At 43.8% G+C, this 18,018-nt stretch overlaps 1 protein-coding gene across 1 annotated transcript in view; it reads right to left on the bottom strand.

Moving 5' to 3' along the window:
* The window catches only part of LOC141989953 (SITS-binding protein-like), a 72,663-nt gene extending 55,223 nt beyond the window's left edge, over positions 1 to 17,440 (bottom strand). Inside the window, exons 1-5 of the mRNA XM_074956895.1 lie at positions 17,268 to 17,440; positions 15,379 to 15,455; positions 12,573 to 12,741; positions 11,407 to 11,851; positions 167 to 338 (exon numbers count right to left, since the gene is read on the bottom strand). Coding sequence (XP_074812996.1) covers positions 167 to 338; positions 11,407 to 11,851; positions 12,573 to 12,619 — 664 coding nt within the window. The 5' untranslated portion in view covers positions 12,620 to 12,741; positions 15,379 to 15,455; positions 17,268 to 17,440. The remainder of the gene's footprint in view (positions 1 to 166; positions 339 to 11,406; positions 11,852 to 12,572; positions 12,742 to 15,378; positions 15,456 to 17,267) is intronic.
* Positions 17,441 to 18,018: the final 578 nt, after the last annotated feature.

Below are 18,018 nucleotides of genomic sequence, written 5' to 3'. Positions count from 1 at the left end.
GATCTTTGGTTCAAGTTCCACATTAGGAGAATGCCAATGGTCCAAGCCAACACTCCTTCAATCAGTAAAAGTATATCCTAAATTAGGATTCCCAACATCCAAAGCTGTGGGTTTGCTAGTTAATGTCAGCAGCAATGAGAAATCACAGCAAGGAAACTCTTCTTACCTGTTGATCCCAAAAAGTATTTTTCTAAGACAGATCCATAGCCAGTGGGATTTTTGGTGAGGTTGCTGATAACAAATGGCTGGGACTTTGTATTCACATTGTTCAAAGGCCAGTGCTGGGCTCTGATGCTTGCTCCTCCGTACCAGGAGACATTAGTCATTGAAAAACAATCCTGCAACCAAACACAGAGCTCTGTTACAAATGAAGATAGAAAACTTTGTGCCAGGGACTGGTACATAGGATAATACATACATAGGGTAATAAAGAAGTGAGAGAGGGCTCTTTACAGTATGTGCTTAGAAAGGGAACAGGTTTAAGTGGATTGAGCAAGGAACTCTGTGCCAGTGACTCACTGGGGGGCCTTTGGAAAGTCAGAACCTCCATGTCTTAAGCTTCCCCACTGGTAGCCTCCAGGATAATGACATTTCCCGCACTGGATGCTGTGAGGATTAAGAAGTGAATGTTTTCCTAGTGCTTTGAGGCAGACTGCTCTGCAAGTGCACAATACTACCAGTGTTGCCAGCCCCAAATATTCAATAATAATGAGACAGTCCTTAATCCATGAGATTTTAAAAAGATATATCAATTGTAGGTACTTTTTCTTTGTCTTTTGGTATCTGAGCTTTTAACTTAACTTGAAAATGTGACTCAAATGTTTCTTCACAACCATAGGGCTAGAATTTTTTTCTTAGATGAAAGCTGAAATTCTGCATAATCACTTGAGTCCAGGAGCTGAGGATTTATTAACACCAAGTATTGCAAGACTCAGTAAAATCACAAGAGTTGGCAACACTGTTATTCTATCATCTCAGGTACTATGTACATTACATGCCTTAAAAAGTGTCTACTTCTTATCATTCAAAAACTAAAGGCGATACTTTCCTTTTAAATCCTCTCAGTGGATCTTGTCCTCTGGGGAGTTCCACACATGCAGGGAAGGTGGAATATCAAAGCAGATATCTACTACCATGTGGACTCGAGAGGGAAATTTTGGTCCAGCTCCCTTACCCTATTGATTTTTGATGGTTTGCACTTCTATAGATACAGCAAAAGTACTACAAATATTGTTCAATGTGTATTTTATTATCTATATTAAAGCGGACCAGGAAATATCCCCCCCCCCCAAAAAAAAACCCCACTGACAAAATATTGTTTTAATACAAAAAAACCCAAAATCTGGATGTTGATCAGGTTTTTGGCAACTGAAAAGTGAGTTTCTAAATTTATTTTTACAAAAATTCAATTTTTTGATGAAATTAGGGGTTTTTTGTTTTGGAATTTCCATTTAATCAAAACACAATTTTCCATCTAAAAGCTGACAGAAGGTTTTGACCAGCTGTGGTCTATATACGAGAGAGAGAGCATGCAGAGAAGAGCAGAACTGCAACTTTCACTTTAGCTGCTAATGTTCTGACCCAAACAAGTAACCCTTATTTAAAAAATAAAGAAAAAAGCAGTCCTTTCAGGAAAACAATAACCTACCAGTCTAGATTCTTTTTATTTTTAAATATAAGAACAACACTCAATAGCAGCGCATCAAAGCATAAACCTGATATAGAGATGGTGGAAATAAGAGTACTAGATTTTTAAGGCTAGAAGGGACATGTGCTGGAGTGTACAAACCCCACACTGGGGACAGAGGGTTAAAGAGCAGATCTGAGCCCGGGAGGCTCTGCCCCGACATATTTGCTGGGAGTGCTCACAATAGAGGTGGAGTTTAAAAAGGCCCGGCACAGCTCAGTCAGGGAGGTCAGTGCAAGTGAGCAGAGTTGCTCTGGTAGCTCCTTCAGGGATACAGAAGGAGTCCAGTGCCATCTGGCACAGACCTCAACTGGGAGATGCAGGCTGCCAGTGGAGAGACAGCAGAGCGCCTGTCTCTGAGTGAGAGGGAAGAACCTCCAGACCCCTTTCAGTTGAGTGTACATTGCAAGTCAATAGCCAGGCAACCACTAGGCCTTTAGAGAGACAGGGGCTGCAGTAGGAAGTGACCCAAGGAGCAGTCTTGGTGATACCCTTGCCTTTGCTGCACATCTGAACTGCCAGGCCCAGGGCCCTGGGTTGGAGCTTGGTGGAGAGGGAGGGCCTGGGTTCCCCTACAAGAAATCCACAGACTTGAGCCACTAGGTGCTACTGCCAACCTACGGACTTGAAACCATAATGGGGAATAGTGTGAGAGACCACCCTGCATCACAGGACTATTATGATAATAACATGCATCACACAGGCCATAGAATTTCACGCAGTGGTTCCTTCCCTGAGCCCAATAACTTGTGGTTGATTTAGAATGTATCTTTTAGAATGATATCCGGTCTTGATTTAAAGAGGCCAAATGATGGAGAATTTACCACATTCCTTGGTAATCTGTTCCAATGGTTAATTGTTAAAAATGTGCATCTTATTTCCAGTCTGAACTTTGCTGACTTCAATTTCCAGCTGTTCTGCATTTGTCTACTAGATTAAAGAGCTCTGTAGTACCAGATATCTTTTCCCTGTGCAGATCAAGTCACCTGTTAACCTTCTCTTTGATACACTCAATCTATTTATCTTAAGTCTCTCTCATCATAAGGAATGTTTTATAGACTACAAACCATTCTTATAGCTTTTCTCTAAACTCTCTCCATCTTTTCAATATGCTCTTTAAAATGTAGCTGTTGGAACTGAACACCATATGCCAAGGGTGGTCTCACCAATGCCATACAGTGATAACACCACCTCCCCACTCCTATTCAATACTCACCCCTTTATACATATTGTGTATCCCAGCATCACCCTGGGAGTTCATGCTCAGTTGGTTATATACAATTTCCTCTCCCCCACCCCACCATCTCCTTTTCAAAGTCATTGCTTTCCAGAATGCAGTCCCTTGTCCTGTAAGCATGGCCTACATCTTTTGCTCCAAGGTGCGTGACCTTGCCTTTAGCTGTATTAACGCATATTGGATTGTAGCAATCCAGATCATTCTGCATCAGTGAGCGGTTGCTGTTTGCCTCTCCACCAGTCTGCGTCCTCCACAAAATTTAGCGGCGATAATTTTATATTTTCTTCCAGTTAACTGACCCCAAAAGGGCCGAGAACCAATCCATAGGGGACCCCCCACTAGAAACCCTCCCCTCAGAGCTGTTAATGGGGAATTCAGAATGCTTTCATATCCATCAGGTAACCTGTTTTCAATTCATTTAAAACAGGTCATGTGGATAGACATAAAGAACATGGACAAGGAAGGGACCAAATGGGGAAAAGAAAAGCTGTGACTATACCATCCCCTGGGCCTGGCCAAAGGAGGAAGGGGAACACGAAGAACAGTAAAACCACTGAGGGAGGCTCTCGGTGAGCTGTTCATTAAAGCCGGAAACCCGCCATTCAGTGTTGGTTGGGTTTTATTCCCCCTCTCTAGCTTTTTCTACCCCTCCAGTAACGTTCTTTATAAAACAATAATTAAATGAAACACACACTGAGGTATAAAATGGCAGCGATGTACTTTATCCAGAGGGCTGTCTTGACCTTTGTGATCTGCCTGTGAATAACTTCTCAAATACCTACCACTGTTTCTTGAGTTTTGAAATAGGCACTAGTCCACTGCAAGAGAGTCACAAGAAAATGAATACTCTTAGGTGGTAGGATATGGAAAATAGTGCCTCCATTTAAAACAAAGCACTTAGAAAATATTTCTGAAACAGTTTGTGTCAAATATGTCTAGTATATCTAAACAACGTAGCCATCCCACACTCCTGCGAATAGAACCCTTCAAGTGGACAGGCAATGAAAGTGAAAAGTGACAAATTCCAAACAGTTAAAAGGAAACATTGTTTATACAACAAGCAACACGTGGAACTCACTGCAACAAAATTATCCCTGAGGCCAAGAGCTTAGCAAGATTATACATGTATGCTCACAACAAGACTATCCAGGGTTACAATAGTGAATAATGCAAAAACTAAAAATAGTTTCAGATAAGATACAGACCCATTTGCTTCAGAGCATAAACCAACTTCTGGGAATGGGGTACAGTGGGGCGGAGTGTTAGAATGTCCATTCCCGGGGGGGCAGGTTATCCCATAACTACCTCCTGCAGTTTCTTGCACCTTCCTCTGAAGCAGCTGGTGCTAACCACTCTCAGAAAGAGATTACTGGACTAGACAGATTGCTGGTCTGATCTAGTGTTCTTACGTTCCTTTAGAGCACAACACACCGTCATATATCATCACCGTCTCTCCCCCATCCCCTCTCATTATAATAGGATGTGTTGGTATGTTACTGTTCGTAGCCCTGGTTCAGCAATGTACTTAAACGCACAAGCCTGCCCAGAACACTAGTTAATTACTCGGTCGGTTAGTCTACGTTGAAACCTAAGCTGCAGCAGTTTCACTGCTCCGGTGCCGGAGCTAGCTAGATTGAAGCTACCTCAGGTATGTCTACACCAGTTGCTATCATACTCTGTGATCGCAATGCAGACACACTCAGTATGTGAGGAGTGAAGCATTAAAATAAAACCTTTCAGTAAAGAAAATGGGTTTGTGGAGAGATGAGAAGTGCTAATATCCCAGCTGAGCTCTTTCCTTTGGGCAAGAGAAACAATCTGAAGAATCCTCCCTCTATTAAACATCACTATCGTACAATAGCATGCCTGCAAACCTGCTAGTTGCCTTTTTTCCCTTTCAGACATATGAGAAACTCATTGTTGGCCTTGAGACCAGATAGCCTCACATTTCAGAATCTTCCCCTCACAGATCTGGACAGACATTTATTCCTAGATGCTAGTGATATTTGTGGATGCAGGACCTGTGCTCAAATATTTAAGTCCTTTCAAAATTATGAAAGTAACCAAGGATGCTTTGCTGTACATTTAATATATGACACCTTTCATTCTGGAGAACCAAATTCCAAGGGGCTGTGAAGACAACAGGACAAATTCTGCCCGCAGTTACATCAGCTTAAGTCTAGAGGAGCTCCAGTGACATCTACTGAGCTAGTCTAGATTTACAGTGGTGCAAGTGTAGGCAGAATTTGACCCACAGCTGTTTATAGTAGCAAGCACTATTTTCCATCTCCATATTTTAAGATATCCCAGTGGTTAATGCTATAACAGTCTATGTGACCACGAGCTGAACCTTCCAATTTAGCCCTCCTCACCTGGAACATGTTCCTCCAGGCTCCACTCAGCTAGCTGTGGATTTACTCCTGCTTCTGTAGAAGTCAATGGGAGCAACTCATTGATTTCAATGGGAGCAGGAGCGGGCCCCATATTTGCCAAACACTGGGTTACTCATAGAAGTTTCTTTCCCCTAAGGGCTGGACCAGATTCAGCGGAGCTAGATCAATTTATGACAGCAGAGAATTTGGCTCTCCGTCAATCCAGTAATTATGTAAGCATGCTCAGCACGATAACATAGGCATACTGATCTTGCCATAAGGTTTCCAGGCAGACATCATACAATAAATAACTCTGAGGATAATCCTAACGTTGGCTACTTACTGCTCTCATTGTAATCCCTGACTTGAAAAGGACTTTCTTCCTCAGAACTTGAAAGTCTCTCCTGTTTTCTCTAGCATCCAAAATGCTACAACATGGCAGGCCAGGCTTGCTTTATGACATTAGCAGAGGGTAAGCACAACTCTGTATGTTTCATATTAAATACACAGCTGACTGTTTTATTTCATAATCAAAAGAACAGATCAAAGCACCATCTTCCCCATGCTGCTTGGCCTCTCGACTGGAAGACAAAGGAGCTAGTTCTAGTCCTGGATTACATTGGCTTCTGCTAACTAAATCCCAGGGGAATGAGTGTCAGGACATCCTCCATAAGCAGGCTGCAGCTGTATCCTCCCAGCCACTGGGGTTTCTGCAGCTGGGCAGTATCACCAAAGAAGTGGGCAGTGCTCGCTGAAGAGGACTCCTGGCCAGGAGATGTGCTGCTTCAGCAGAATTATCATGCAAAGGAGCTTCTGCACCTCCTGTGTCATGTGGCGGGAGGGGTAATTGGTGCGGCAGTCATGCATGGGGTGGGGATAGGTTAGAGAAAAGGCCACCGGATCCTCAGTTACTATAAATTCAATTGTCCTAACGCAATGTGCAAGTGGCACCGAGAGGTTGCAGCCACAGGGAGTGGGCTGAAGGGATTATTACTCTGCGGCTCAATGCTCTGGCTCCAGCTAGGGGGTGTGTTTGCATCCTTGACCCTTTCACGCTTCACACTCACAAAGCCCAACCTCACTGAGTTTCTGCAGGGCGCAGGGAATGCTTTGAGGCAGTCTATGTGGTACATACGTGCCGTCCAAAAAATTCCTGTAGCAACTGCGTAGGAGCCTCTACAGCCCACGGCAGTTCTTACTCAGGGCAGTGTAAAGTAGGATCTATACACTATGTACAGAATCTCACGTGCTACACGGTACATTTAAGCCCTGTCCATACAACAGCTGAAACCATACCAGCAACATATATATTCTTGTAACATCTCAGGCCCATCCTTGCTACGTTATAAGAATATATATTATGGGGGGAGCTGGGGGTGAGCCTAGGTTGCCAACCGCTTCCTATTATAAAAGATTGTTGTGACCTTTTCTGTGAGAAGCTCTCAGACCTTCATTCTTTGTAGTAGGCCTTTGATATTCAGCCAGGGGAATCCCCATGGGCTACAGAAATGCCTTTTCTTTCTCCTAAGAAATTCCATTCAGGGTTGGCTGAGATATATGTAATTGTAGATTTTAAATCACCATTTCCCTTTTCTCACTTGCGTCCCTCAGGGAACTTTTGGCAGCCAGCCCAAATGGCTGATCACACGGTAGGCAGCTTCCAAAATAGCCAGAGCAGAGTGTGGAGAGAAGAGTGCCCATCCAGGCTGTACTCACCTACAAGTCCCTGGAACCAGCACAGGGCCCCAGTGGCCCGTTTACACATACACACTTATACCCCAGGGTACCGCATGGAGCAGAAGCTTGGCTCCCTTAACTACTAGGCAGAGAGAAAGAGAGAGAGAGAGAGAGAGAGACATGGCAACACCCCCATTCCCAAATCCTGCAAATGGCACCAGACACCAACCCCGCATTCCAGCAAGACGTGAGGCAGGAGCTCCCCCCACTCTGGGGGTTGGAGAGAGCAAGAGCCAAGCTGGAATGGGCTTCTTCCTGGACCCAGCACCTGGACTCAGCAATCCAATCCCCTCCCACCTTCCCACACCTGGAAAACAGCCTTCTCCTACCACTCACTCATGTTGGTCCTGTAGCTCACGGAGCAGCAGTTTGTGCCACAATGCTGAAGGCTTGGGATACAGATCCTGTTGATGATCCATGATTTGGGGAGTTGTTACAGTTGCGTGCAACAGAATCTGTTTTTATCTTAACCTCCCCCCCGCCCCAAAATTGCTCAATTACACACAAAATGCTGCTTTAAAAGAATGTATGCAGTGTTGTTGTAGCCATGGTGGTCCGAGGATATGAGAGAGACAAGGTGGGTGAGGTAATGTCTTTTATTGGACCAGCTTCTGTTGGTGAGAGATTTTCACCAATAGAAGTTGGTCCAATAAAAGACATTACCTCGCCCACCTTGTACCTTTCAAAATAATGTTATTTATGTTGAAGAGTCAAGCACCTGAAAGTTAGGAAGTGCCAGATTTAGGATTACAACCATAATCCGATGAAGCGAGCTGTAGCTCACAAAAGCTTATGCTCAAATAAATTTGTTAGTCTCTGAGGTGCCACAAGTCCTCCTTTTCTTTTAACCATAATTCAGGTATGCATTATGGTACAGTCTTTACACAATCATACTATTATATCTAGGGTGACCAGACAGCAAGTGTGAAAAATCAGGACGGGGGTGGGCGGTAATAGGAGCCTGTATGAGAAAAAGACCCCAAAATTTGGACTCTCCCTATAAAATCAGGACATCTGCTCACCCTAATTATATCTATAGGATCCTGCATTATTCTGCGCAGAGAATAGATGCCCACTGAGCCAGTAATTAAGGTTGCATGAGCCATCACACATGGTTTTCCTAATGGTACTTAACATTGCAACCTAAATAATGTTCTTTTAACATAGTGTGTGTGTGTTTTGAGTTTGTGGTGACTGGTTCTTTAGCTTCAGGAAGGCAATATAAGAGACTGGTCAAGCTGCTAGGAGGAAATCCAAGAAGGGATAGTTTTAAAATGTTTCCTTTGCAACAGCTGCTAAATATTTTAACAAATATTATGAAAATTCAGTTTTCTGAAGTTACTGTATTGAACTTGAAAACCAATTCAGTCACTAAAGTGTAAAACGTGAGTCTTTCTACACTTTACATCCTACTCCAAGTGCAAATCTCAACGCATCCTTAATTATCGAGTCCCTATTGATGCTGCCATAATATAGTATATGTATTTCCCCCACTAAATTTTCCTCCCCAACATTGTACCAAGGTCCCCCAGTGCTATCAACGGTGCCTCTCTTCAGCAAGGCAAGCAAAACAAATTTGGAGATTCCAGGTCAAGGTGTTTTGGTGACATGATGAACCAAAAAACCGCTAAGAATATTTTTCAGAAGAGTCAACAAGCTACTGCCAATCCATAATACAAAACAAAGACAAACCTGGAAAGTATCAAGAGTTACGTGGCTTTTCCCCCCTTGCCTCCTGGTTTCCTAAACCACCTAAATACAATCAATTATATTATTTCAGTTCAAATGCTCTTGTTGCCTCTGCTCTTTCTAAACCTTCCCTTTTTGCCAAGCAGCAGGATCAGCGAGACTTAACCTCCCACATGACTTCAAATTCTCTGGCAATTAGAACAAGGCCTCTTGAGTGCCTCTGTGAAAGCCCAGATGTATTTCAAGGGGGAAAGGGGATTTCTGGTTGTTTAAGCATTAGCAGCTAGTCCCACTTACACCTTCAACTACTAAAAAGAATGACCAGCTCCAAACTCTGTGCAGTGATTCGTGCAGAATTGGGGTACCGGGGAGGGAAATTCAGCTATTTCAAGTGGGCTGTTTCAGTTTGTATTCAGCATTGCAAATGAACAGCTGAGTCCATGAAAAACAGGCGCTACCAGCCAAACAACTGTGACTCAAAGCCAGCCATAGATTACTTTAACATATTTGAGCCTGATCCTTAGCTGGTGCAAACTGAATAAGTCAATGGAGTCATGCTAACTGACGCTAGCTGAGGATCTGGCCCTATATGTGTAACTATGGAATGCAGTCAAAACAAGACACAGAACCATGTCTCACAGGATTGTTTCTATGGCTCAGCACAGAGAGAGGATTTATTGGTGTCACACAGTGCATCAGTAAATGGCTTTAACTATTAGGGGGTTTATTTTTGTTTTCTGGTGTAAACTTCTAAGGACATGGAGACAATCTGGGGCAGATTCTCAGTACAACTGTAAAAGCCAGCCAGCCAGCCAGCAACATTTATAATTTATCCTATGTTCTGATAAAGGGACATATACGGCCAGCTAATTTGCTGGATTGTTTCCGAAAAGACCTTTTATTTCCATTTCATTTTCTCCTCTCTGACCAGCTCTGTTGCTGCAAGTTAGAGACACTGCTCAGCTCTCCCAGCTTAATCCCTTTCACCTTTTACAACCACATTCACCCCCTACTCTCCACTGGCCTGGATTTGAACCTATAACTGTCTGAGGAATTTCACCTTCCCCTGAAGTCAGCAGGGGTTGGGGGCTCTCAGCATGGTGAAGGATCAGACTCCTGTTTCCTACCTTTTTTGAAACACCTATGTGTGTCGGAGTCCTGCCTTATTCTGATTGATTGAAATCTACAAGAGAATAATTATTCTCTGTCTCCTGATAATATGAAATGTGTATTCGTGGCTCAGGTTCCTATGGGGTCCCTTTGAGACTGATCCTAAATGTCAAGAAAAATTTCTGAATCTCTGAACTCTGTAATGGTTTAACTACATTGTAAAATATTTTTTATTTGGGTGCTAGTGAGGGACAAATTCTACCGAAAAACAGGGCAAATCCACTCCTGTCCTCAAATTGAATGTTTCGCTGAGGTGGAGGAATTTGGCCCAGAGTATTAAAATAAAGATCCTCCGCTGATGTAAATCAGCATAGCTCAATTGACTTCAGTAGCTGATTTCTACCAGCTGAGACTCTGGCCCACTAACCGTTTCTGACTTTCCCCACATCATATTTTCCAACAGTTTTTGATTTTTACTTGGAAAATGATCAACTCTATCCTACTCATCACCTTGGCAGTATAGATCTGAAACAAACTAAAACAAATCACACACGTATGCTACACTCCCCGATTACGTTCAAAAATTACTCCAAAGCAAAGTGTGTTTTAAATGCGGATTTACTGTACAGCTAGCAGAGATGTCGCTATCTAGATAATGTATAGATCAGCAAAGAAATCAGATTTTATTAATGTTCTCAGTGCTGACACCTGATGTATCAGGAGAAAGGAAAGTGCTGTGCTCAGATCCAGACGAGTTGATTCATTCTTCCGTTTCCTAAATATTGTATAACAAAATACTCTTAAGCCCTCTGTAAGTCGCAAGAACATCACACAAACTGAGGGAACACAAGAGGAAGTTCCCCAACTTTTAGAATAGACAGAGAAGCAACTTCTGAAACCTGGTACAGTGACAGGATTTCAGTGCCAGTGCAAATATGTGGTAGGTATTTATTTTACAGAAGTTCTTTTTAGTTACAAACAGAGGAAGAAGGGTGCTGCCGTTCTCCCACCAGGGGCCATTGGAATAAATCTATTGCAACTGTGTTTAGGAATAACCTTTTCTAGCTTTTTGATTTTAAACACCATTGTTATTTTGTATGTGTTGGTGTATATATGTATTCAGTCTCTATCTAAATGTGGCTTTCCTGCCCTCTAGTTAACATCACAGCACTATGAGGAGGTAGCTACAGTTGACTGGTTGAGTATTATTAATGTATTTTTAATGGTGACAGTAGCACCCGGAGTGCTTTGGAGTACCCATCTGTCTAGGATTTTGTATGATCACCCCATCATTATGTGGTCCAGATGCCTTCCACAAAAAGTAAACACACACAAGATCTCCCTCTCTCTTCCAGCCCTGCCAGAAGGACAAGCTTAATGTTCTTTTATTTTATTTATTTTAAATTATAATAGATATATAAGGCCAGATCCTCCACTGATGTAAATTGGTGTGGCTCCATTGACTTCACTGGAGCTGTGCTGATTTATACCAGCTGAGGATCTGGCCCAAAAAGCACCAGGATGCATTAATAAAACAACACATTTCTTTTATAACTAAACCAAATCCCCATTACCTTTAGTGTAACCTTGCAGTGCAGAGGAGTCCAGTTTATCCTGTAGCACTCTGTGCCAGCAGAGGGACCAGGTTCGAGGGAGATCTCCAGATCCGCCGTCGCATCCCAGGTATAGCAGAACTCCGTCTTGTTCAGCCAGCACAAGTTCTTCACAAAGGGCTGCTCCATGTCTGGGAAGTTGCCCACATTGATTTCCACCAGGGTCTTCTCCTCGCTCAGGGTCTGCAGGACGAGGGATAGGGACCTTCGCTCCCAGATGAGACCACTGGTGTTCCCTCTCAAGATCCAGTTCTTGTTTGGCTGGTCCACCACTTGCCAGTAGATAATTCCGATGGTCATCACGAAGAAGACAGCCACCCCAAGGCAGGCAATAGCTCCCTTCCAGGTCTCATTCATCTCCTTGAGCCCAGAGTCCCACGTCACCTCTGGGATCGGACTCTGGTTCCTGGGACGAGCATGGGGCATTTTACACAAAATTATTAAAGCAATCTTGCAAGGAAACCTTCTGCTTCAGGACACGGAGCTCTCTCTTTCGGAACCTGCTGGGAAGCTCTCTTTAACTTTGGTTATTTCCCCCTCCTCTCCAAAAATAACTTCACAACTTCCCCCTCCCAGAAATAAAAACAAGTAAACCCACTTCTTAAAGCTTTCTTCACCACTCAGCACATGTTGCTAAAGGGGAAGTTATTCTAGCCAGCAGTGCACTAGCTGTATAAAGGGAGAGTGCCTGCAAAATATAGCTGTAAACGTGTGGTGTCTGATCCATTCCCCCTGCCAGATTTGTCCCAGGTGCTTGAGCTGTGACGTTTCTCTGGCATGCCAGACTGTGCCTAATCAGGAACACTGTCTGTGGCCCTATAGAGAGAAACATGCATTGAAAAGCTTGGATCCTGTATAACCATTAGATTGGGAGTAAGGGAGGGGGGAGCGGGCAGCAGCAGTTGTATAGGGAAAATGCAGCGTTCAAGTCTCCACGCAGCTTTGGGTTCAGGCTTGCAATGCAGCGTTAAGGGGACATGTGGTGCAGAGAAGATCACAGTGGATATTTGCTGATTATAAAGAGAAGGGTGTGAATGGGATTCCCCAAAAGTGCAAGTCACTCAGGTAAAAGTTTAACAAGTTCTTTAGCCCTCCCTCCCCCAAATAGAAGCGTTAGATTAATCTACCTGTTGCGTAGTAAAAACTGGAAGCTGTCTGTAAAGCATAATTTCATTCAAAACCTCATGTGGTGTAGATCAGTGTAGTACCCTTGATGCCCATGGAGATATGCTGATTTACACCAGCGGAGGATCAGCTCCGTTCTCTTTACAAGTGCTCGGCGCTCGGTTGGGTTTCCTGCATGTGAAATAACGTTTGTTTCAAAGGAAAAACATTGCTTGGCTTTTTTCCTTCTCTCAAAGAGAAACACTAATACGAGCACATCTGCTCAGGTTTAGGTGAAGTCTCTGTGAAAGTCACACTTCCCTGTAACAGTGGCATTAACGCATGCTGACCCATGTCATGCAGGGCTATTAATCTTCAGAAGTCTGGCCCGGCTCAGATGACTGGGTCCAGGAAATAAAGCGGAATCTTTTCGCCGCACTCACTCTGTCACACTTCCTATTCAACAGGGGCATGCCTGGACCTACAATGTTATTTATATTTATTTTGCACAGCCTTTGAACTAAGATGCTATATATGAGGGTGGTGTTATGGGTATTTGTTCTTTGCAGGGCATTTCAATTTCTGCATGGTGGCATTGCCATGAAAAGACAAGATGCCGTCTCCCTGACTTAGAAAGAGGCATAAACACAAACACAGAATGGCTGGGTTTAGTCAGGTACCTGTGGCCCCCCCAGCTCCACTTGCGGCACTCAAAGGCCCGATTCTCCTCTCGCGCTAGTTTCCACAGAGAGCATGATTCATTTCGTCTCCCTAAGGCAGGTAAAAATTAATTGGCTTGTTTCCCAAACGTTACCTTTTCACGTAATCAGCTGTCACCGACGCACGGATGTCATGTGACCGCTAATGAGCTGGTTTTGATTCCCAGTACATTTCCAGGAAGAGTTCCAAGTGCTGGCTTTATCCTATAAATCCCACATGGTTCGGGACCCAGTTACCTAAGGGACCACCTGTCTCCCACACCATGCTGCCATTGTGGAGACCGGCATGTCTGAGGGCAATTGATAACAAACAAATGCAAGTGGATAGGAGGGCATTTTCTTTGACAGGATCTCTTGAATTTACTTCCCTGCTTGGTCCAGCAAAGACTGGATTCATTCACTTCCAGGCAGGCTGCTAAGCCTCTTTTCTCCTAGGCATTTAGGCTCAGATCCAGCAAAGCATTTAAGTGGGAACTTAATTTTAAGCATGTGACTGGTCCCACTGACTTCAGCTGGATTACTGGTGTGCTTAACTTTAAGTGCTTTCCTGGATCAGGGCCATAGTGGGGCTGGGGGGCTCCAAAGGGGAGAGGCCGGAGATGGAAGGGTGAATTATATGAAGTCTCTCACTACAGGATGCAGTTGGAGAGAATGTCTTTAATCTGTTCTGTGGAAGTCTATTTGAAAAAAGGCCTCTGGAAGTCTGATGAATCAGCATATTGTCGTGAAATTTTTTTTTTAGGTTTTCTAATGGAGTGCTTTACACTTTGAGAGGTGGATAGAGGAGTGCTGGAAATGTGCCAGAGATGACTAAATAAAATCAAATACGGCTTCGATGACTTCGCTACTTTATGCGTAATGCATCTCTCCAAACTCAGGCTCCATCTTCACTACAAAGAGTGTGTTTACACTGAGATATTCCAACACAGTCTAAAATCCTGGCGGAGACAAGGGATTATATTTTTTACCTCATTGTAGCTAGTCAAGGTCAACCTTGGACCTTCCACCTATGGATGACTTTGGTTAGCTACATCAGACTCCCTGTGCCTTGTCTCCTCTAGGATTTGACATCAAATTAGTGATCTCAGTGCAAACACACACCTTTTATCTGCCGTGAAGCCAAAGCCTCATACTCAAAGCTTTCATACATACCCTCACACTCTGTATCTGTGTTCTGTACTCTGTAGGCCAGATCCTTGGAAGGTGCAAATTCGCATAGGTCCATTGGCTGCAATGTAACTAATCCAATGTATACCTGCTGAGGATCTGGCCCAATAATTCACTCGCTCATTTTAATCTAGATTTTGAGCTCTTCAGGACAAGGGCTGTGGTTGTTATATATTTTATCATGTGCCTGGAATATATTTGGTTGGTTAAAATATTATTATTTTGGTCAAGCCATTTCCTATCGGTTCGATTTAAATAATAAATACCCAGCTCTGACATAGTGCTTTTCATCAGTCGATCGCAACACGCTTTACAAATAAGTTGCTGATTTTGTTAGCCACATGGCCACCAGTGATCATATCACAGCTAGGGTGACCAGATGTCCGATTTTATAGGGACAGTCCTGATATTTGGGGTTTTTTCTTATATAGGCACCTATTACCCCCCCCCCACCCCCACCCCCATCCCGATTTTTCACATTTGCTATCTGGTCACCCTAATCACAGCTTTCATAGCATGTGATAGTGTGCCCATGTCTGTATTTCAACAGCCCTTTATAAAGGTTCAGAAGAATCCTTTGAAAGGAGCAAAACTCCTTTGAAATACCCATGGAAGTTAGCTGGGAATTAAAAAAAAAAAAGGTGCATGGAGACTGAATAGTGTATATTCACGTTGTGCGCTCTTTGGATTGGGTACGTTATGTGGTATGTTTCTGTGTCTTCATTAGCTAAGTGCAATTCTTGGAATCAGGTGTTTAGTGCAAATACTAGAGAGACAAGCTGGTAGTGAGCTAACCGGAAAAAGAGCTCTGTGTAGGTCGAAAGATTGCCTCTCTCTCTCACCAACAGAAGTTGGTCAATAAAAGATCTTACCTCCCCCACCGTATAGCTAATATCCTGGGACCGACACGGCTACCACAACACTGCATAGAGCAAATACTCACAGTTATGGATTTGAGATGTGCTGGCTGCAAACGTCCTGTAGCGTTTGTTTAAAAATTCACTGTTCAGATGAACAAACCTGTAGGTATGCACACAAGGGGCACAAACACTGTCATTTTGATATCCAAACAAATATTCACAGAAATGTTTCTTGCAGCACTCGCGCGGCTCTAATCAAGAGAAAGGGGAAAACTAATTAAAATGTGAGGTGACACAGAGAAACAGTTGTAATTGCGTATTGACATCTAAGCGCAGACTCTGATCCTGCAATCTGCAATGCTTAGGCAGAATGCCGTGCTGGCATCAAGCCCCACTGTCTTCAATGGATGATTGTGCAACAGTCTGCCCACGTGCCCTAAGGGATGAGGAACACATTCAGTGCACTAATGAAGACTTCACTCCTGGGTACACAGCCCCAGAGAGATGATAAAACAGAGGCTCTCCATCCATGGAGGAGGCAGGAGCAATGGAAGGTCACCTGGCTAGAACATGGAGTGTAAGCTATTTTTAATTTTTTTTAATTTGTATTGCTTTTATTTTGTGATTTTTTTTCTTTGTTGTCAATCCCACACCAAATAAACCTTATTTTGTTTACGGTACCTGGAACAATTATCTGGGGACAGGGATTGCTGGACACAGCTACGGAAAGGGAACTGGCTTCAGACCATAATGAAGGCTGAGTCAACGAAAAAGTAACCTCAGATCCAGAGGGGAGAGACAGAGATAAGCATCTGTCATAACCATATAGCTAAGGGTAGCCTAGAATTCTTCCTTACTTGTGAGGGGTTAAGAAGCTCAAATAACCTGGTTGGCACCTGACCAAAAGGACCAATGGGGAAAGAAGATACTTTCAAATCTTGGGGAGGGGAAGGCTTTGTTTTGTTTGTTCTCTTGGGAAGCAAGAAGCACCAGGTCAGAAAACTCCTTCTCCTATAAACCATCCTAAAAGTCTCTCATATTACAAAAACTGTAAGTAAAAGCCAGGCAAGGCGTGTTAGATTATCTTTTGTTCTGCTTGTGAATTTTTCCTTTGCTAGAGGGAGGTTTATTCCTGTTTTTTGTAACTTTGAAACTAAGCCTAGAGGAAGTTCTGCTGTGTTTTTGAATCTTTTGTTACCCTGTAAAGTTATTTTCCATCCTGATTTTACAGAGGTGATTTTTACCTTTTTTTAAAGTAAAATCCTTCTTTTGAGAACCTGAATGATTTCTCTATTGTCCTAAGACCCAGGGGTTTGGGTCTGTGATCACTTTGTAACCAATTGGTTAGGATATTATTCTCAAGCCTCCCCAGAAAAGGGGGTGTAAGGGCTTGGGGGGATATTTTGGGGGAATGGGAACTCCAAGTGGTCCTTTCCCTGATACTTTGTTAAATCACTTGGTAGTGGCAGCATACCCTCCAAGGGCAAAGAATTTGAGCCTTGGGGAAGTTTTAACCTAAGCTGGTAGAAATAAGCTTAGGGGGTCTTTCATGCGGGTCCCCACATCTGTACCCTAGAGTTCAGAGTGGTGAGGGAACCCTGACAGCATCCAATCAAAAGCAAAGGAACCATGAGGGCCTGCCCACGAGAGGAACAAGAGCTAGTATAAGTCAGTGTGGGCACAGGGAGAACTTGGTAGTTGCAGGGCCCAGTACCAACTGGCCACTTAACCAAAAAATAACTGAAACCAACATTTTTTTATGCAGTAACATATCCCAAATAAACCACACCTCAGAGAAGAGAGAAACAAACTCCCTCTCTCTCCAGAAATGATAGCCACTCCTACCCCACAAACACTGAATTAAAAAGAAAACTCACAGCTTTGAGCTTGGCTCTGAAGGATATTGCAGAATTGCATGTATCAAGGTAGAGATGATTCCATAGTCACAGACTGTTGATGGAAGAGGCCTTACCAAGTTATGCCGTCAGGTGGCCAGCAGTTCCATCCTGCAGATTTTAGTAGCCACAGCACAAGACAGGGCAGCACACAATGCTTCAGGCAGAGCAGTCTGGTGTTATCCAAGGCCTCAAAACACTACCAGTGATATCCTGAAATGCACTTGCTGAGCAACAGGCAGCTACTGCAGCTGTCAGAGACAATGTGTCAGCGATGCTTGTGGGTGGATGCCCTTGAACAATCGTGCTGCTGGGCTCTACAAGAGCCGTGAGTGGTTTTCAATGACAGTCCTAAAATGAAATACCTTACAGCCATCCAGCATAAAAGTCATGCAGATACAGATCTACTGCAGGAGGGTCTGTGAGAAAAGGAGGGTGCCACATAGCAGTGCAGATCATTGTTGGGTCCATGCTGGCTGACAGCAATTCGAAAATGGCGCGAGTCTGCCCAGAAAGGAAGTATGGGGCGGAGACAGCAGAAACATGGGGCCTGTTTATTACAAACCATAATGCAAGTCAGTCCTTAACAAAGAGCCCCAAACACAGTCATTTCCCACACCCAGGGTATATAGGGTTTTACGACTCTGCTCATCCCACCGGGCACCCCCACCAGTTTCTCTGCTGGGAGTCCTTCCATACCATGCTACGGTGTTGTCTGCCACACCTAGGCTCCTTGTTGGTCCTCTTTTGTTGCTCTGCCAGGACTGCCACCCCAATCCTTCTAGCTGGAGTGCAGCCCTGCTCTTCCCAGCAGGAACCCCCACCTGA

This window comes from Natator depressus, chromosome 6 (genome assembly GCF_965152275.1).
Source record: "Natator depressus isolate rNatDep1 chromosome 6, rNatDep2.hap1, whole genome shotgun sequence".
NCBI classification, from domain to species: Eukaryota; Metazoa; Chordata; order Testudines; family Cheloniidae; genus Natator; species Natator depressus.
Note: the sequence above shows the minus strand (reverse complement) of the source record. Positions and strands in the feature narration are given on the sequence as shown.